Below are 22,128 nucleotides of genomic sequence, written 5' to 3' on the forward strand. Positions count from 1 at the left end.
GGAGATAGAGGTGTAAGAGTGGTTGAGTAAGAGTATGGTAGGTCATATCGGGAAATGTCAGTGTGTATTAATGTCTCTGTTGTGTCTGTTCGGATGAATAACAAAAATTGTAGAATAGGTGTTAGAGGGTGCTTAGGAGTGTGTGAGTGTATTCGAGAATTAATTGTTTGATTTATAATCGAATCGTAGTATGTCGGATCTCTCGACGTTTCTTAAATTTATTTTACCCCACTTTTACATAAAAATTGAAATATTTTCCTTAATATTTATCATAAAAAAAGAATAAGGACATATTCATTACGTAATGGGATTCTAAACTGACTCGATTAAGTCTATTAAAAATTTCGTAGTTTAGCTTAGCCGTTTTTTAATATGATGATAGTGTTTCCTTCAACTCGATGACGCAAATATACACTGTAGTATTTTCTGCGCCCAATATGAGCGCATATACAGGGTTGGCCATATTCGACGGAAAGATCTGGCAACACTGTAACTTTTGACAGAGATGTTAGATCGAGTAACGACATTTCCCATGATTGAAAAAAAAAAACATCTTTCCGTCGAATATGGCCAACCCTGTACTTCACACGAGACACTACCATGTCTCTTGATTTCGATCAGAAGGTATGGATGTCATCCCCTATAAAATACATTTCTTTTACTTTAATAGCGTTTCTTTTAGCAATTTGATGAAGAAATGAAGATAGGAGCTAAAATCATTTCAAAACAACAATAACACACGCGTACGCACCATGCACGCACGCACGCACGCACGCATACCGGTACACGCACATGCACATACAGAACCGTCAGAAAATTTTCGGACCTAGAACTTAAAATTGCATAATATTTAGGTCACCGTAACTCGGTAAAAAATCATTGCAGATACAAGAAAAATAAAAGAGCATTTTAAAACTTGAAACTTATACTTTAGTATGCTTTTGGTCGCTTTTCAAAAAATTTTATCTTCACAGTTCTGTATCTTAACAAATATTACATTATTATATTTCTTAAAATTACGTACATTTAATGGTGTGCAGGTTGATCTGGTTGATAAAAAGTTTTTTTTCAAAAAGTTCAATATTTTTGAAAAACAGTACAAAGATTTACCTACAAAATGTTTTTTCAAAAATTTTTTTATGAATTTTTTTGACAGAATTACGCAACATTGAAGCTAAACCTGCATTACTATAACCAACGGTGAAAGGTAAAAATTTTTTATCTTCTCAATTCTCTAGAATTAAATTTAAAAATGATCAAAAGCTTGTTCAAGTATAAACTTCGAGTTTTTAAATGTTTCTTTAATTTTTTGTGATATTTCACCGAATTTTAATGTTGGTTATGAACTATGCAGGTTTAGTTTCAACGTTGCGTAATTCAGTCAAGAAAATTTATAAAAAATTTTAAAAAAATTTTGTAGATAAATCTCTGTTTTGTAAAAGTATTGATCTTTTTTGGGGGAAAAAAAAACTTATTAAACTGCGCACTATTAAATGTATTGTACGTAATTTTAAGAAACACTAAAATGTGATATTTGTGATTTATAATACAAAAATTATAAAGATAAACAGTTTTCGAAAAACTATCGAAAGCATGCTAAAATACAAGTTTTAAGCTTTAAAATGCTTTTTTATTTTTTTTATCAATGTATAGTGATCTGAATCTTGTGAAATTTTAAGTTCCTTTTATATAATTTTAAATGTCCGGAAATTGTTCGACAAGTGTACAAAGAGAAAGGGAAAAAGAGAGAGAAGGGGAAGGAGAGGGGGGGGGGAAGAGAAAGAGATTTTATAAAAAAGATGCATATTGCATATTACAAATTGTATAATTTTTTTTTAAACAACTATGTATTTTTAGTAATTGATTAGTATCATTATACTGCGCATAAAAGTATTAAGATATAAAAATGTGCATAAAAGATTCAAATTATTAAAATGTTATCTCAAAAATTTATCCGCATACACATAATACTGTAGGAGATCCTATATTCGAAGTAGCTTCTATATTTAATTTTTCATAACATGGCTAAAAACAATCTCTAAAAAAAAATGCTTTCTATAGGGGATGGACAATATATTTATAATTTCTGATCAAAATTTCGAGATAATGTTAACCTTCTTTATAACAAAAAATTACAAATGTCGCCCAAAAAATTATTTTTATATTTTAAACCTCAATTACTTTGAAAATCTAACGAACTAGAATTTTTTTGCTTGTGGCATTATTTTCAGTATCCAAAAATCTATAAGAGAAATGTAGTCCGGTTCAAAATAATTTTTTGTTGTAAATTAGTGTAATAGTAAAAGAAAGGGGTAAATGGAATGTATCATAACTAAACTGACGATCGATAATTAAGCATGTTTCTTCAAAGGAAAAATTCCTGACGCTTTTAAATCAATTTCAAAACTTTTATTCTCCCTACCACGTACGCCACAGTAAATTTATTTTCCTTTTTCTTTGTGAAGAAGAATAAATTGCTAAGAAAATTTTAAATTATATAACATTACTTGCAATAATAATAAACGATTTATTAAGAATGTATATGAATAACAATAAGAGTTAAAACTAATTAAAGAAAATAATAAACTTTAACGAAATAAATCAAAGAAAATTCTATAAAAGCCAAACACAAGATGTACACATATAATACATTTATTCGAGTAATACAATAGACGTTTCGATCCTATATTGCGGAACCTCCTTCTTAATACTAACAAATTTTAAATACATAGTATTACAGAACGCACATTTGATGGAACAGAACTACGAGCAACATGAAGCGATGTCACATGAATGTCCTATTAAATTGTAGTTGTATAACTAATGTTATGTCCTAACTACACATTTTCATTTAATTTCTAAATTAACTAAGAGCAAATAATTAAAATTAATGAATAAAAATACAATTTAAAAAATATATTAAATAAAAACATTTTAAAAGCAAAACATTTTTTTTTAATTGAAAGCTTAGATAAAAAAATTAAAATTAAAATTCATCGTTTGGTTTTTTTGCTGTAAAACAGGTAATGATTCTATTTCTTTATATTCCGACTAGAAGATTTTAATATATACAATTTTATTTAGAATCTGGAAATTCTTGTTCTACACTTTTCTTGATATGACAATTGACGATGTAACATTACTGCATGAAGCATCTTCACATACATAAGAACATGTTTATTTAATTACAACTCTCGACTGTTGAATTTAATGTCAACTAGATGTAACTCTGCGTTTTAAGAATATTATTGAATTACTGAAGATGGTCAGATTGTGGCCGAAACGTTTAATGTTTTAATTAATGTAATAATAATTATAAATATATCACAAACTATAACTTGTGCTGTGATTTTTATGCTCTTATTTTTTATATGTGTTAAAATTAAAAAAAAAGAATTTTAAAAATTTAAAGAAAAAATGTAAAAAGCTTAAAAATCTCTCTCTCTCTCTCTCTTTCTCTCTCTTTTTAATATATATATTAGGTGTTGGAATTAATTCGTAGCGTTTTTAATGAAAGAATGTTATTTATTTCACATGAGCATTAAAAAATACATTAATGAAAGTACTTCCCATCACTTGTAAAACGCTACGAATTAATTCCAACACCTAATACTTCCGACTGCTTCCAGAAGTTAATTACAATATAGACTGAAATCTTAAAAAAAAAAATTTTTTCAAAAATTAAAAAAAAATTAACGATTAATAAATTAAAATTTTAGATTCCACAACATATGTCAGAGTTAAGGTCATTTGAGGGGGGGGGGGTCCCCTGATCTGGAGATTTACGAGAACCAAAATTCTCAGCTTTAAAATAAATTTTCTGCTTTAAAAACGACTTTCTAGTTTACTTTAAAAACGAAATGCTAGAGATCCAGGTTCGACTCCCAGTTTTTCGCAATAAATTTATTTACAGGTTTTCGATACATTAACATTTCTTTAATAGGATGTGTGATTGATAAATTATTAAATTGCTTGTTACTACAGTAGTTCAGTTGCATTTCTAAATCCGAAACATCAATTCGGTGCGCAGTTCAAATGATTACACAAGTAGTCAATAAATTCATGAAATTATTTAAACATCTAAGATCTCACTTCAACAGTTACAGGCTTTGACTCTTGTTGTATTATTATTTACCATCTACCGTTGGTGCATTGAAAAATAAATTTTTCAATTTTATTTCCACATTGACCTCTTTCTTTTCTTTAACCCTTTAAAGCATACATTTTTCTTTACGTAGAATTCAGTTTGAAATTTCTTACTCGAGGGTTTTCAAGGTCATTGATTACAAATTTGGCTTCAGATTTTCAAAATTCAAAAAATTAAAAAATTATTTTTGGACTGTAAAATAGGGTCGAGTAATTTTAATTTTTTAATTTTGATTTCAAATTCGCAATAAGATCCAAAAAACCTACTTGACCCCATTTTACAACCCCAGAACTAATTTTTTAATTTTTTTGTTCGCCATCTTGGATCCGTTACTTTGAATTTTGAAAATCTGAGGCCAGATTCATAATCAGCGTCCCTGAAAATCCCCGAGTAACAAGTTTCATTGGAACAAGCAATTTTTCGCTTTCTTGTCTGTCATTTTGGATCCGCCATTTTTTAATTTTTTAATTTTGACTTCAAATTTGTAATCAGTGACTCAAAAAAACCTCTCAGACTTCATTTTTGGCTAATTAGCTATTGTTGATTAGTCACAATCACATTTATATATATTGTTAAAAAAGGATGAATTTTTTCAGTTTTTTATTTATTTATAAAGTACATTTCATTAATAATAGGAATGTTTCCATGATTTTTTTTATGACAATTGATGTTCTAAACACTAATAATGTTTTCATTGTAGTAATATGTTAAAAACTGTATGAAAAACATAAAAAAACTGAGGTTAAAAAGATGTCACATATGTGGGATACTGTGCGTGCAATGGGTTAAAACGATCTTTCTTTGAAACTTTTTATCTTCACCGTTCTTCCAATTGTTTTACATACATGACGATAAAAAGTCACGTAAATTATAAAAGTAATAGGGAGTTTTTGCAATAACGTGAATTCAAATACCGTGAACGCTAAAGTTATGTTAACCTTTTCTTAATTAGTTATTTAAGAAGAAGATAACTTGACCTTATCGTTTACCGTATCTGAATAAACGGTATTGCAAAAACTCTTTATTATTGTAATAAGAAAAACGTAAATTTTTATTTTCTTTAATTTGTTTGTTTAGACGTTTCACACGCCAAGTTTCGGTGACGAAGACTTTGACATACCAACTATTCATCCTCAATCGCATCAGCAGCAGCATCAGCAGCAGCATCAGCAGCATCAGCAACAGCAACAGCAGCAGCAGCAGCAGCAGCAGCAGCAGCAGCAGCAGCAGCAGCAGCAGCAGCAGCAGCAACATCATCAACAACATGATTCCATGCAAGCATATGGTCAGCCACAGGTATGCTTCGATTCAACAATGTTCGAATAAATATTCTGTTATACGTTTTCGTATTATTATACATTATATTTCAATAAAAAAACATTTATTAAAGACTCAAAATTGAAAAAAACATTAAAGAATATATGGCAAATGAGAGTACAGCGCGGTAATTGGTGCACAAGAATAGGAACATAAAATCTTGATAAAAGGATTCAATGACTACTCTTTAAACAAAAAAGAGTAGTTCTTGGAGTAGTTAGAAAATATATCACAAACAGTAGGTTTGTTTGCGTCGCATGCTCCAATATGCTTCCACTTCCTCCAACCGTAGCTTCTACTTACTCAAACGCGCTCTTTCGAGTGAATAGGAGCTATGTTGAAGCATGTTGGAGTATGCGACGCGAACAATTCTATTATGTCTGCATATATCAAAACAATTCTACAGTTACTAATTCAATTCCAATACATACTTGTATATCCATAATAACTTCCATCCGATCATGATTTACAAAAAATGTATATAATAGATTTTCGTTAATAAGTGCGATCGACATTATTAGCGTATTTAATGGCGTTTTTCAGACGAAGAAATAAAGGAATATTGTTAAATACCGTAACCTACGGGCAATCGTGCGCCCCTTTTTTTAGCGATACGAAACATTAGACAACAGCGAGACGGAGAATCAGTATCATTCGCAAACATCGCGAAGTTGTACTTCGGGATTTATATATAGATGATAAATAGACGTTTTGACGGGAGTAGATAGTATCGATGAGACAATATTATTAACCGACGAATTGACAAGATTGTTGAAGTTGGGGCAATTTGAATTCGAATGGATCGAAGTGTTCGATGAAAAAGATTTTAACAATACAATTGATGTTCAAATTATAACAAACGAGCGAAATATTGTGAAAACGTGGCAGCCGAGCGACGATAAATTGCAATTTGAATCGCGGGCTATGCCTAATGCGGAGACGAAACATGATATATTATCATCCATTTCCAAATTATTTGATTCGTTAGGATTGGCGAGTTTTCTAATTCATTGGTTATCAAGGCCATAATAATCATGCAACTTGGCAATTAAATTTCGGTTAGGATGATAGGTTGCTATCGGATTTACGATGGTGAGAATGTTTCGGATGTGGCCGGAATCAGTGCAGTGCGAATTGACGAGTCATCGGATAGCAAGATTCATACATTAACTTACATGCATTTTGCGATGCCTCAGAGCGAGCGCACGGGACGTATGTTTATATACAAGCGATTGATGGCGAGAAGCGAGCTGTATTGAGATTGTTGTGTGCTAAGTCGCGCGTCCCAGTTATCACATTAAATGCTGAGCATATTTTGTTTTACTTTCTGTTTACGTCTCACAATACCATGCAACTGGAGAAACTCACGCGCTTATATTTATATTCTCCACTTATTACTTTAAATTCTTCAAGGTCTGACGACGTAAATGAAATGTTCATCCTCCGGTACGCAAGACCGGTGCGGCGGTATAACCAGGGCTCGGCAAAATTTGCACTTCTCGATTCCCGATTTCCGACTTGGTTCCGCCTTCCGCTATTCTCCTCACCTCTCGCTCCCCGCTCAGTCCAAATATCACTCGACGTTTAGAAGCGTATAACGCTCATAGACATGAAGTCCACTCGTTTTGGACGCTTACGCTGTAAACTTCATTCTATCTTTTTTTTTTCGTTCATTACATAACTAAGATAAAATTAAGCAACGCATAAACGCTCAATCTTACGCGTTGCTTCATTCTATCTTAGTTATGTAATAAACGAAAAAAAAATAGAATGAAGTTTACAGCATGAGTAGCCAAAGCGAATGGATCTCATGTCTATGAGCGTCATACGCTCCTAAACATCGAACGATATTTGGACTGAGCGTGGGGCGAGAGGCGAGGGGAATAGCGGAAGGCAAAGCCTTACATCAGACAAATCGAAAATGGGCCGAGAAGTGCAAATTTTGCCGAGCTCTAATCTAAATAAAGAATTAAGCGTCGGTCTGTAAGGGCTGGTGCAGTGATGGGAGATGGCAAGAATTATTAGCACATACTTATTGAGCAAACGCTGAGCAGCCTCACAGACGTATAAATTTCATGGTACTGTAAGGCCTTTAATCGAATTTTTCTACTTTTCTACTGAATGTATTTTACAAATAACATCTGGATTTTTAAATAAAAAATCGTAAATAGAGTTCTTCACACATTAATTGAAAGTTATATTATTTTTACTTATTATTTTATACTTAAGGAGGAACAATTCAATATAGCCTTAATTTAGGACAAAATTACGCGTTGTAAAGCGGAACAAAGTGTTAAAATTGGAGACTATCCCTCCTACTTTGGGACAATCGGTCACTAAGATGTACAAAAGAAGTCTCAAAGATACTCGTATCACTTCGTTTGTTCTATCATTGGATCGAGCTGCTACGGCACTTCACGACTTCACGCATGCGCACAAAGATTCCTAAAGCAGACGAATTCTTGTCATATCTTACTATTAGGCTGATATGGCGTAAATGGAAAGTCTAGTGCCGGTCCGTAGGAACCGGCGTAGCATTTAATGTGTTAAGAGAATGATGGTTCTGCGATTGGAATTATGCGGAGCGATAGTACTGGTCGATTTAATTCGAGTTGTCTTGGAATCATTAACTATCAAGATTCATAAAGTTTATGCATAAAGAGATTCTTTAATTGTTTTCGCGTGGATAAGAAGGGAAAGGCAAGTCGACAGAAAGCCTTCGTTTTCAATAGAATTAGTAAAATCTATTTAATCTATCTTATCAAGCAGTCATTGGGAGGGAGAATCCCGCGGATTTGATTTCGCGCGGCATGACTCTTGATAGCTTGAATACGAATTTATTGTGATAATTGGATTCACTATGGCTTTCAAAATGTGCGAGGGAGTTACAACAACTGACTCGCACAGATGAGCTGTCTGAGCAAGATCCCGAAATTATACGATCCGAGGAAAGACTTGAAAGACGAATTTTCGTTTCTCAATTCGCCTCCAATTCTATAATCGAAACAATTTTGGGCAAGTTTTCCCTCTTTGACTAAGATTGAACGAATGTTGGCGTAGTGTTGACGATTTATTATAAAATTGAAGAGTAAGTCTCCGGATCGCGAGTTCGATAGCTTATCAATATTAAAAAATTTAAACAAGAGCAGTTCTCTTATAAACCTGAGCCCGTAGATGGAAGCTCGTAGATAGAGAAGGAATTTTCAGGATAGACTACAACGATCGACTTTGAATTATAATAAAAAAACATTCTTGTCTTGTCTACGGGATGCCGATTTACAAGGTTAGTGTCCAAGCGATAGTATTGTCATCGTATGCTTCATGCAGGTTCGCAGGCCTTGCTATCATCAATTCGCGAGAGATTTCGGTCTTTAAACGGGCACATTGTTGCTCGGGAGAAAATGAGAGCATGCATAACGTGTTTCAAGGCTAATCCGAGAACATCGACCTAAATAATGGGATCGTTACCGCCAAATAGAATAACTTATCAGCGCGTGTTGACGTGTATTAGTCCGGAAGGCAGTGAATATTTTTTTACGTCATTTTAAAACTCAAATTTTGCATACCACTTGACAACTGTATGAAATGTAAAATAAATCTTGTCTGCCGATCTACGCGGGGTGGGTTGAGCGTGGGCGTCCAGTTAAAGTCGCCAAAAAAAACCAGTGCACTGATGTCATATGATTAAAGCTGAAATTTGGTACACTGATCGTTTATTTACTTCATGAACAATAATAAAAAAATTGCCGGCCAGGCCTGTAATGGTGCTCTGTTGACAAACGTAAAGGCAATAAATCAAAACAACACTGCATTCCGTTCTATCGCAAAATTCGAATTAAATGGCATATTCTATCTAAATTATTTGAAATAAAAAAATAGTATTAGGTAGATTTTGTAGAATAGTATCTTGTTATTATGAAAGGATAAATATTAATATACTTGATTAATCGATAAACCACTAAAGTTTAAGATATGCATCAGCACTTTTAACACCAACATACCAAAAGTTAAATTTTTATTATATTTATTTAACTTTAATGTATGTATTCAATATTTGTGGTAAAATCTTTAGTGTGTGTATGTGTATATATATATATTTATATATATATATATATATATATATATATATATATGTATATATTAGGTGTACAACTTTGCTTCCGCCGTTTTCTTTCCGAAATTCGAGGCTTTATTGTAAAAAACTGGTTATATGATTCAAAGTATTGTCCATCGCTGGCCACTACTTTCTCCCATCTTTCGGGCAGCGTACGAATCCTGATCCAATTTTTTACTTCTTCATAAGACCGGAAGTGCTGGTCAGCCAGGCCATTGATCAAAACAAGTGATAGTCAGAGGGAGCAACGTCTGGAGAATACGGCGGGTGGGGTAGGACTTCCCATTTCAACGTTTCCAAGTCTTGACCATTTTCGCAACATGGGGTCGAGCATTGTCATGCTGCAAAATCACTTTATTGTGTCTCTCGTTGTATTGCGGCCGTTTGTCTTTCAATGCTCGGTTCAAACGCATCAATTGCGTTCGATACTGATCGCCTGTGATTGTTTCAGTTGATTTTAACAGCTCATAATACACTACGCCGAGCTGGTCCCATCAAATACAGAGCATGACCTTGGAGCAGTGAATATTCGGTTTAATCGTCGATGTGGAAGCATGGCCGGGAACTCCCCATGATTTTCTGCGCTTGGGATTATCATAATGAATCCATTTTTCATCCCCAGTCACAATGCGATGCAGAAATCCCTTCCGTCTTTGCCTTTCAAGTAGCTGCTTCACAAGCAAACAAACGCCGTTCAACATCTCTCGGCTTCAACTCGTACGGCACCCAATTTCCTTGCTTCTGAATCATTCCCATGACTTTGAGGCGTTTTGAAATGGCTTGTTGAGTCACTCCCAATGATCGTGCCAATTCTTCTTGATTTTGACACGAGTCTTGATCAAGTAATGCCTCCAATTCTGCATCTTCGAAAACCTCTCTTCCACCGCTATGCCGGTCTTCGACGTCAAAATCACCGTTCTTGAAGCGTTGAAACCACTCACGACACGTTCTTTCACTAATAGCGGCCTCACCATAAATATTTGAGAGCATTCGATGAGCCTCAGCCGTAGATTTCTTCATATTGTAGCAGAAAATTAAAACTTCCCGCAAATGACGAGAATTTGACTCGTAAACTGACATTTTCAATCGAGAATAACTTTATGATGCAGACACAAATCAACTAATGTTTCTATGGGATTATGTTGACAGATGCCCAAGTTTATTGTATGACGTCTATGATCTATTTATTTCAACCACCACTTACCGCTAAAGCCATCTATAGAAAAACGACGGAAGCAAAGTTGTATACCTAATATATAAAATTCAATATATATAACAAAGTAATAATTTAAAACGTCATAACTTAACACTTTTTATAATTATTCGAAAAATTTTCTGATAAATTATATTTTAATTATTGATAAATAATTAAATAGTATTAGTATTCTAATATTAGCATTATGATCATTAAAAATGTATTTTTAAAAGATAAATATTTTTAAGGTACAAAAATTGACATTTATTTTAAAATGCCATTAAAAGAATAAAATTGTCAATTACGTTGTGTTAATGGTTTTGAATATTATCATCTGAAATTAATAACAATCGTGCAATTAAATATTAGAAGGTAATAAGGTAAAAGTGCTAGCTAGTGGACAGTTAATAGATACAATCCAATTATTGAATAAAGTAATAAAAATTTTTAATATTGTATTATGTTTTTAATAATATGTACGATTCTGAATAAATTTGTTATTAAATTTTTATAAACAACGAATTTATTTAGTTATATAAAACTTAATATTTAAAATTTTTCATAGAAAACATAGTTTAATACGAATTTTATTTGTACAAAGGTACAATAAGTACTTGAACGTTTTATTTATTAATAAGATATAAAAATTGAAATATAATTTTCTAAATGTATATGCCAAAAATTTTAATTAATTTAAGCTTTTTCTCTGTCACAACTAGCATCTTAAGTAGCCTCATCATCATTTAAATCATATTTTCGGTAATCGTCAAAATCATTGCCATAATCATCTTCATCGTCATCATCATCACTATCATCGTTATCATTATCATCATCATCATATTCGCTATCACATTGCATTTCCTTAGTATGTGTCATTTTTATTAAAAAAAATTTATATCATATATTATATAAAAATGTAGATTAATAGTATAAAAAAATATATAAAAATTTTTATCTATATTTATAAATATATAAATATTATTTACCTAGATCGTCTTTATCGTCAAGCTGGATCACAACGTCTTGCACAAATGTTAGTAATTGCTCACCGTCGAATCAAACAAAAACATTCATATTTATTATTTATTTCCTGCCAATCATGTTCAATGGCTGTAAATCAGTCATATATTTTAAATTTGCGTTCCTCCAAATACTACTAATGAAACGTGCTCTTAATAATTATTGACGTAACTCTGATTTACAAAGTGGTAAAGTCGAAGCATTATAATTTTTTACTTTTTTGCGAAATATTCATTTACATCTTTAATTTTAAATGTGATTATAAATATTTGAAATCTAGCCGTGTTGACATCATTAATTTTTTTCATGTTGTACATTCGGCAGACAAATTCTTCTAATATTCCAAATACTTCTGTAGAATTCGATACATTTGTATCTCCAAGATCTTTGAAAGCTTTCTGAAATTTTTCGTCACTGCGTAATAAAGCCAGTGGTTTTCTTTTTCCTTTTTTAAAAAATACTGTTTTAGTCATAATCTGCAAATGCATGAAATCCTGGTACATAAAGACTTGCCTAATGTCGTAGAGTTTATTGATGTTTATATAACATTTATTGTATATAGCATTACCAGTCTCCATGTAAATTTGCAGAACTGATTGCATGGTCCATATTTCCTAACATTATAATAAGAACATCTGATCAAAATCGTAGAATCAAGATCGATGTTACACACATGAACAATTTTTATATCAACTTCTTCATGGCTTGTGCATGATAAATTGTAATCAATCGTTATTTTCACTTTCATATCATTTACTTTGTATTGATAACAAAAATCGAAATTTATGTATATGACTTTTGAGCCGAAATATGGTAAGTATTTCATCACTTGCTCAATGCTCTATTAAAAAGTTTACCAATGCTTCTTTAGTTTATGTTTTTTAATTCTACTGATAAAAAATCTGATGGATGGATTTGATCAGGACCTGAAATAATGTAATTTCGATTTTTGACAGTGCCTCGCAGAGCATGCTCATTATCTTTAATTGACGATTTAAAATAGCGGTCGAAAATAATAGCAATTATGCCTGCATTATATGCAATCATCATTTGCAAATTTTCTTTGAGATTTGATGATATGTTTTCCTTCATCAAATGTAATAAGAAAAAAATCGTTATAGCAACATCTACATTTGGTATTACTTCTTCAGTATTAATTTCTTTCAATGATTTCATTAAAATCGATTTGTCGGTTTTACAAAATGTTCCATCTATGTGACAAAGTAAGAAGGGTACAGGTGTCAAAGGATAAGTTAATACTTTTTTAATATTAATTTTTTGTTCTATTGAAAGTCCTAGAAATTGATCAAATAAATCTCTTTGTACTCGAATTTGTTGAACTTTGTCTGCAATTTTAACACTTTTGTTTTCAGTGTATCCGCGAATGTTAAAATTTTATTTCTTTTAATGGTTTTTTCAAATCGATTGCTATCTACAACACATTCAGAAATAAATATCTGACGTTGTTTATTACCCATTTTTTCAATATTAAGCAAAAATTGAATTATAGGTTCTAATGCTGCTGTCAACAAATCGGCTGAAACTGGCTGTTAAAGAGTACTTTACTCTTGTGATGCGGTGCCAGCGCGCGTGTTTAATTATTATTTAAAATAACTTAGAGATCGGAACTATTGTTAAAACCTATCAGGAACTGTAGAACTCTTCGAGAACTATAAAATTTCATAGTTTTCAATTGATTTTTTCGAATCTTGCGGTGCCACGGGAAGTTAGCACCTCAAATTTTCAAGTGTTATTTTTTTTAGCTAAATCAACGGAACTATTTATAAAACCTATCAGGAACTATAGAACTATTGCGGGTGCCAATGGAACTCTTATCAAAATTTGCGGTGCCAAAAGATGAGGTGCCAACTTCACACACGTATTTCTTGCTCCCACCATACACAACCACGATATAATGCAATTGTTTCAATTATACGAAAATTATCGAGAAGGTACATTGAATAGTATGCATAGAAAAACTTCTCAGTATTACATGATAAATCTAAATCTTATTGTTTATTATTTGATATTAATTTCGAGCATTCGTAATGAAAATTTCGAATTGTTCAAATATGTATTACCGAGAATTGCAAATTTATTTTTTACATTTAATCAATCAAATTATGCGTGAATTAGTTAAATATTACAACAATTTATTAAAAATCGATGAGACTCCATCCAGGACTGAAACAGTTATTACAAAAAGGTTATTTTGGTGTTAAAAGAACCGACAAACCATTTTCAAGACAACCGATTGACTTAACTCTCGAGCAGATTATAAATGCAGATGCTGCCAGAACATTAACAACAATTGTCAACAGAAAATTAATCACACATCTTACTAATTCAATTTCAGTTCAACAGCGAAGGTGTAAAAGTCACAAGTATTAAATCTACAATAATTTCTTACGTACTAGAAGAAACAGAATTAACAGAATTAAAGATATCACTCAGATTTAGAAAAAAATAAATTGAAAAAAATTATTCACAACTTGAAGCTTTTATTAATGCTATAAATGAATATATTAATCCATATATATATTATATATATATTAATCTATTTGCAACTGACTTAGACAAAGACTTACTGTATAATATATCAAACCACATCACAAGAGTAAAGTACTCTTTAACAGCCAGTTCCAGCAGACTTGTTGGCATTTTCCTATAGTTCTACAATAGTTCCGACGATTTTTATAGATTTCTTTTATACTTCATTTATAGATTTATAGATTTTTTAGACTTCATTTTTGAAGACATTAAATGTTTAGTAAATAAACAAAATATTTATTTGTTATAAAAAATAATTGGTGAATCTTAATGGAAACCTTTGCATAAGTCATTTTTAGTACCTCAAATATGTATATAAAAAATTTAGATTTTTGTTATTTTCAAAATTTCTGTTCATAACAATAAAACTAATAACAAATAATAACAAATAATATATAAAAATAATATATAAAAATGTGTTGTTTAATAAAGACAATGTTATCAATATAACTGACATATGTAATTTGTTTAAAGCGTAAATATTAATATATGTGTTTTATGATCTTACAACCTTCTTAAGAGATACTTTACTCTTGTGGTGCGGTGCCAGCGCACGGGTATTATTGTTATTAAAAAGTACTTAAAAGGCAGAACTCTGAACGAAATCTATAAAAATCGTCGGAACTATTGTAGAACTATAGGAAAATGCCAACAAGTCTGCTGGAACTGGCTGTTAAAGAATACTTTACTCTTGTGGTGCGGTGCCAGCGCGCGTGTTTAATTATTATTTAAAATAACTTAGAGACCGGAACTATTGTTAAAACCTATCAGGAACTGTAGAACTCTTCGAGAACTATAAAATTTCATAGTTTTCAATTGATTTTTTCGAATCTTGCGGTGCCACGGGAAGCACCGCAAATTTTCAAGTGTTATTTTTTTTAGCTAAATCAACGGAATTATTTATAAAACCTATCAGGAACTATAGAACTATTGCGGGTGCCAATGGAACTCTTATCAAAATTTGCGGTGCCAAAAGATGAGGTGCCAACTTCACACACGTGCAAGAAATCTGATTTTTAAAAAATCTTGCAGATATTGTATCATCCCTCATTTGTAAATTATTTTTATTCAAAAAATGTTTGAATTTAAACTTTTAAGGGCTACAGATATCATTGGATGCAATCTTTTGCACCGATTAAAATGCTTCCTACTTATAAATCTACTTATGAAGCCACTTGCAAGCATTTCGCTATATACCATGACAATAGATAAGCTACAATTGTCTACGAATTTTCCGATCGCTTTGAAAAAATCGATTATTATATGAAATGAGCCTAGATGAATGAAAATATTGTTGAATCTCGGATTTTCAGTAGATTTGCAACGAGATTTTTGCAATAGCTAAAGTCATAACTTGTATGTATCTTTCATGACATTCTTTGGCGACCTTTTTACTTTTCTTGTATTATCGTTTGTAAAACGACAATTATGTTTGTTGGAGATAAATTAATTGGAGTTAAGTACGAAATCCTTTTGGTTAACTGAATCATCTTAAAATATCTCGCTATTAAAACCAACTCACATAGGTATGTTGGAAATTTTTAGCAAGTGATATAATACCCATATTAAATTTATTTGCTGAAAATTTTTCAAGTTCTCTGGTACTGATTCCTGCTTAAAAGGCTGCAATTTTTTTATTGGCTTTTTGGTGTACGCTTCCAATTCAAGAATTATTTCATCAAAAGTTCGTCTTTTTCTTTTTTTTTGTTTTTTTTCAGATTTTACTTGATTAACATCATTTTCAGAGAAGCTCATTATTTTGGTATCATTATTTTGGTCTCAACAACATTACGAGCATGAATATTTTGAAAAATTATACCAATGGTATCATGTAAAGTATCTTTTCCAGTCATAGTATTGACAAATCTATCAAAATTGTCAAAAGCCAAACCTGTAAATTGAATGCTTGTACAATATCTACAGGGCAGGCTTGTGTTCGGCTAGTAGAGGCAAAAGTCGCTTCTGTTTCTAATTCTTCAAGTACAACTGCAACAATGACCGTAGTTATTTATTACCTTTTTGCTACTAGTTAAACTCTTTAAAGCCATCCCAAAAGTAATATGCTTAGAAGGTTTAATATTGCTGTTTGTGATTGTAAAAATTGCATCTTCAGCTAAAGATTTCACTAATCTTTGGCAATTAGATCTCCATTTACGACGACGAGCCACTCAGTAATGTAAAATAAAAAATACTTAATATATCTGGAATACATTTTCCCATTATGAAATTATTTGGTGTATATGTATCAGGTATTTCTTTTTTTCTGTTTCAAAAATTTCTTGCCGTAAAATGAGCTCTTTGTATTAGGTGTTGGAATTAATTCGTAGCGTTTTTAATGAAAGAATGTTATTTATTTCACATGAGCATTAAAAAATACATTAATGAAAGTACTTCCCATCTCTTGTAAAACGCTACGAATTAATTCCAACACCTAATACAATATCAGATTTTTCTAAGATTTTAAAATCATGATCTTATAAAATTACGCCATCAATCCGTTTTATAATCTTTTTTTATTGATAATAACTATTTCCATTTTTTTATTAAAAATATTTAATATTTTACTTTCTAAATACTGAATTGAAAATAAATTTGATGAAAAATATGGATTATGTTCATATTCCAAATTTAAATGATTAACATATAAAGTATGCAAAAAATGTAGAAAGCGAAAATTATTTTTATAAATTATACAGTTAATAAAATTGTATACTTCTTGAAATGCAACTCTATGATGATCTCGCGCAGTGTGTCAAGGTCCCAGCTCTTTTTTATCGTTACTTTGGCTTTATTGTTATAATTTGTTTTTACAAACATTATGTGATAACTTTTGTTTCTTCTGAAGGCAAAATGGCAATTTTCTGAAGCATGTCCATTTAATTGCGTTGTTGTATATTTGATATTTTCTATTATATCTTTCTTGTTGCTAATATAAGGATTGCATACGTCCATTATATTTTTTTTTTCAAATCAAAGTTAGAAAAAATGCACGTTAATCCGAAGCTTCTCTTTTCTTGAGAGATACGACACGATTCTGGTTCCTGACTAGTTGTTTCTTCAGTACTTTTTTGAGTAAGCTGTACTTCACTGCGAAAAAATTTTATTAAAAAGTATTTAGTAACAATTTTCTGCGTATAGATTACGAATCGTACAAACAGATATTTAGAAATTAATTTATATACATATTATGTGTACTTATTGATGGCTTGAGTGATAAAGTTTGTATAAAAGAAAGCTCAGAATTAGTACAAGTTGCACTAGCTGTTTTATATTCTTTAAAGCTATAAAAGTTTTGTAACAGCTGTGATAATATCCTTCAAAAATGTTCACATTTGATGGCAATTTGACGTCAGTGGTTCTTTAGATTTTTAATTTTTCGAATTTTCAGTATTTCGATATAATTTTTCAATGTTCTTTGTGTAAATAAAATTAATTTGTCCTTTGTGTTACAAAATACACAAAAAGTATTGGATAACGCCATAATTTATAAAGAAAATGTACGAATGTACAATTAAATTTAAGAGCGAGCCTATTAATAACAATAATTTTGTGCGTGCGTGCGTGCGTGCGCGTGTGCATGTGTGCGATGAATCGAATATATTTACATATATAGTTGACATTGCTAATAAAGAATTTTATTATATACTGTTTTGATGAGGATGTGACGGTTTAGCAATGAAAATTGTAACGAGCACTCTAAATTGTATTAATATAATAATGTATTGAGATATATGTCTTCGGTATTACAAGATCTTCATAAACCTTTTTCGTTGGAAGACGAGAATCCATCAAGAATTACTTTATTGTCAAAAATAAAATTATGTAATTGAAGTCAAAAGAATAAAGCGTCTCGATTCACAAAAGCCTGTGATTCGAATTTTTGTCACATTATTAGTTTTAAATATTCACAAAAATCAATAATTAACTTATATACATTTTCATAATATCAATTTCACAATAAATCAATAAAAAAAAGTATAAAAGTACATATTCTAATTGTGTACATTATCAATTTTATATTAAAATTTACTTATCATTTGATGTAGGATAATATATTCTATATCTTTATTCGAAGTTTGTACAATGATAATTTCTTTCTAAAGGTCAAAATTCTACATAATAACGCTCCTTACTCCGACTGTAGATGGCAATGGTCTTTTATACACAGAAAAATATATTATTGTTAAGAAAAGTATTTATTCAGTTCACATTCTTCCTTTTTAAAAAAACTTTGTTATTTTTAACAAAGAACATTTTGATAATGATCTTAAAACATTTTGATAATGATCTTAAAATATAAAATATACCTATACCAAATTTTAGAAAAACTTATTATTATGTATTCACATAATAAGAATTTATTTTCTTTTAAAGAACAATATATAAGAGAAATATTATAAAATTGATCGAGAAAGCGACTTTTTATATAATAAGTACAATTTGTTTTAAGTTAATAATGATTGAAGTATTAAATTTACAAGATTAAGAATATATTTGAATAAATTTGATGCTTCTGATGAACTCATGATAAATTTACAAATATATAAAATTTTGAAATACTTAAAATAAGTAATTATTACTTGCATACAGTATGTATTTTTCTGTAAATAATCAACGTCTTTAATCAACATTTTTTTTATTTTGTCAAGGATATTAAAAATATATTATTCAATAATACAGTGTATTTTATTAAAATTTAAAATTTTATTTATTATTTTTATCAGCAGTGTTAATCGTATGTATAAATACATTCGAATCAACGATATATATACAAAACTATAGTTAACAGACTTACTCTTAAATTTAATCATTGCGTCACCTACTAGTTACACTGAAGAAAACTCAGTAAGATTGAAACATGTGTATATATATATATATATATATATATATATATATATATAATATATATGTATGTATGAATACTTATGCTATATAAGAATAAAAAGTAAATTTTAAATTATAATCCAGATCTTGTAATTATGCACATAAATAACCATTTCAATTACAAATTTTGGGTATTACGGCTTAAAGATTCGTTATAAGGTACAAATTAAACTTATTACATATTGGTGTTAAAAGTGTAATATCTTAAACTTTAGCGATTTATCGATTAATTAAGTATATTAATATTTATCCTTTTATAATAACAAGATACTATTCTACAAAACCTTAATACTATTTTTTTATTTCAAATAATTTAGATATGCCATTTAATTCGAATTTTGCAATGGAGTACAGTGGTGGTTTTGATTTATTGCCTTTACGTATGTCAGCCGAAGCGTTATAGAGCTGGCAGACAACTTTTTTTGTTATTGTTCAAGTAAACTATCAGTGTACCAAATTTCAGCTTTAATCATATGACATTAGTGCATTGGTTTTTTGACGACTTTGACTGGACGCTCATGTTCAACCCACTCGCGGGAAGTCGGCAGACAAGGTTTATTTTACACTTGATACAGTCAACTGTATGCAAAATTTGAGCTTTAATTGAATGACGTTAAAAAATGTTCACTGTCTCCCGGACTATATTGTTGGTATCGATTACGCTGGACCTATTATTACATTAGCGAATAAAGGTCGGGGACAAAAAATTCGCAAATCTTATATCGTCTTATTTATATGCTTCGCGATTAAGGCAGTGCACGTGGAGACTGTTGGTGATTTAACGTCGGAGGCGTTTCTGGCTGCATTGCGCCAGTTTGTAAGTAGACGAGGATATCCGCAAAAAATTTACAGCAATAATGCCACTAATTTTGTGGATGCGTAAAGAGAACTCAATGAAATATATCAAGCTATTCGATTATTTAATCAATCAGTAGACGATATATGTTGATATACTGTGTATCTGGATACATTCAGTTGAAATTTATTTCTCCCCATGCCCCTCATATGGATGATATATGGGAGGTATTAAATCATTTAAAAAGAGTAATTGGAAACGCGAAACACGACATATTTTCAAGGAACTTAATACCGATCTAGCGCAAATCGAGGCATGTTTGAATTCGAGACCATTGTGTCGGTTGTCATCTAATCCTAACGATCTACAAGCTTTAACTAACAAGCTTAACAAATGACAATTGACTCAACGCATAACCCAGTATTTTTGGAATCGTTGGAGTGTCGAGTATCTGACTTCATTGCAGAATAAATGTAAATAGAATTCAAGAAAAAAAAATTTAGCTGTTGTGGCCATATAGTTTTGATTGTAAATGAAAATATCTACCCTTGTAATTGGCAGAATGGTCGAAGCGTTGATCCAAGCGTTGATAATAAGGTCCGTGTTGTAACTATTCAGACAGGAGATAATATCATCAAATGTTCAATCATAAATTTTTCTAAATTACCTACTGACGGCCACAATAACAATTAATTAATCAAGATTAATTGGTAGGCGAGATGTCGATACTTGAGTCATGAAAATGTATCCATTATAGAAAAACAAATGCAGCGAATATTGTATATATAAGCGTAGAAAATATAGTGTTCAAACATGCGAGAGATTGCTTAAGATAATGTAATAAACTTTGAACCAATTAGTCAGCAAAAATCCGTTAAGAGATACGTTTCAGAAGACGCCGCGATTAATTGTGAAATGATGAATAAAAAGTTTTGGAAAAATTGATTCAATTATCTATTTCAAGCCCGTACACACTCTTTTAAAAAAGACCAAGGAATTTATGACTGATAATCTGGATATTATTTTTACTAAAACAGATAAGGGGAGCATTACAGCAGCTATTGATAACAAAGATTACAAACTGAAAATGCATGAGATATTAAATGACTTCGTGAGATATTAAAATCCGATAAAAACACAAGTAACGTATTTTACTCACGAGATGGAGGAATCATATTAATATTATTACAAATATGGACTATAGAAAGGTATATGTTCTAATGGGAACCTAGGGCTTATGTATAAATAAATATGTACTATACAAGGTACATAAACCTGGTTGTCCTTTATGGATAATTATTTTATCTATTGACAGTCTATTATATTTGGCAGTTTTTCTTCATAATATTATTTAATAATACTCCTAAAACGTTTATGTAAAGCATAGCTTTGAATTAGAAAAATTATTGGACACATATAAATTATTACACATATTGACATGAATTACTCTTTAATTTCATTGGATGTTGTTCTTTACAAATATGCCGTTTGAGTTAGCATCAGAAAACATTTATAATAGATGATCAAATATTTCTACGAATTTTAGTATCCCGAAAAATGAATTTATACTTGCTCTCTAACTTGTTATAAATTCAACTTTTTTCGTTTTGACAATATACATAAACCTTTAATTTACTGATAAGATCGCCTTTATCTCCAATGACTGCTAACTTTTGCAAGATTTGAAGAGGAAGGCTCTAGAAAAATTGAGATTCTCAATCCCATTTTATATCAGATATATGGATGATATCGCCACAGCTATTCTTTTGAATATGATTAATAAGACCCTTATATTTAACTCATTTCATCAGAGACTTCAATTTACCATCGAGATCGGAGACATGCCCTTAAATTTCTTGGATATTAAAATTTCTAACAATAATGACTTCCTAGAATTTGATTGGTTTCACAAATCCACTTTTTGAAAAATATCTTGACTTTTTTATCCGGTCTCGCAAAAGAGAAGAGTTATTATTGGAATGGCTGACAAAACTTTTCTTTTGTCGCATCCGAAATTTTATTGTAAGAATATCAATTTTATCATTGAAACGTTATTAAACGTTATTAATGATCTTCTTGATTTCATTTTTGAGACAATCAATTCT

General features: G+C 30.6%; 1 protein-coding gene and 2 pseudogenes across 4 annotated transcripts in view; 1 reads left to right on the top strand and 2 right to left on the bottom strand.

The window, feature by feature from the left end:
* LOC105145005 (uncharacterized) overlaps window positions 1-22,128 on the top strand; it is a 253,216-nt gene that overhangs the window by 106,616 nt on the left and 124,472 nt on the right. For all 4 annotated transcript variants that reach the window (XR_015545099.1, XM_087406192.1, XM_011054300.2 and 1 more), the window contains one exon: window positions 5,225-5,443. Coding sequence is in view for 3 of the 4 variants with exons in the window: in XM_087406192.1 (XP_087262318.1) it covers window positions 5,225-5,443 (219 nt within the window). In the remaining variant the exon portion in view is untranslated. The remainder of the gene's footprint in view (window positions 1-5,224; window positions 5,444-22,128) is intronic.
* Window positions 10,900-12,969, bottom strand: LOC147909681 (uncharacterized; annotated as a pseudogene).
* LOC147909682 (uncharacterized) lies at window positions 15,213-16,098 on the bottom strand (annotated as a pseudogene).

The sequence above is a fragment of the Acromyrmex echinatior genome, chromosome 5 (genome assembly GCF_024713525.1).
Source record: "Acromyrmex echinatior isolate Ae372 chromosome 5, ASM2471352v2, whole genome shotgun sequence".
Lineage (NCBI taxonomy): Eukaryota > Metazoa > Arthropoda > Insecta > Hymenoptera > Formicidae > Acromyrmex > Acromyrmex echinatior.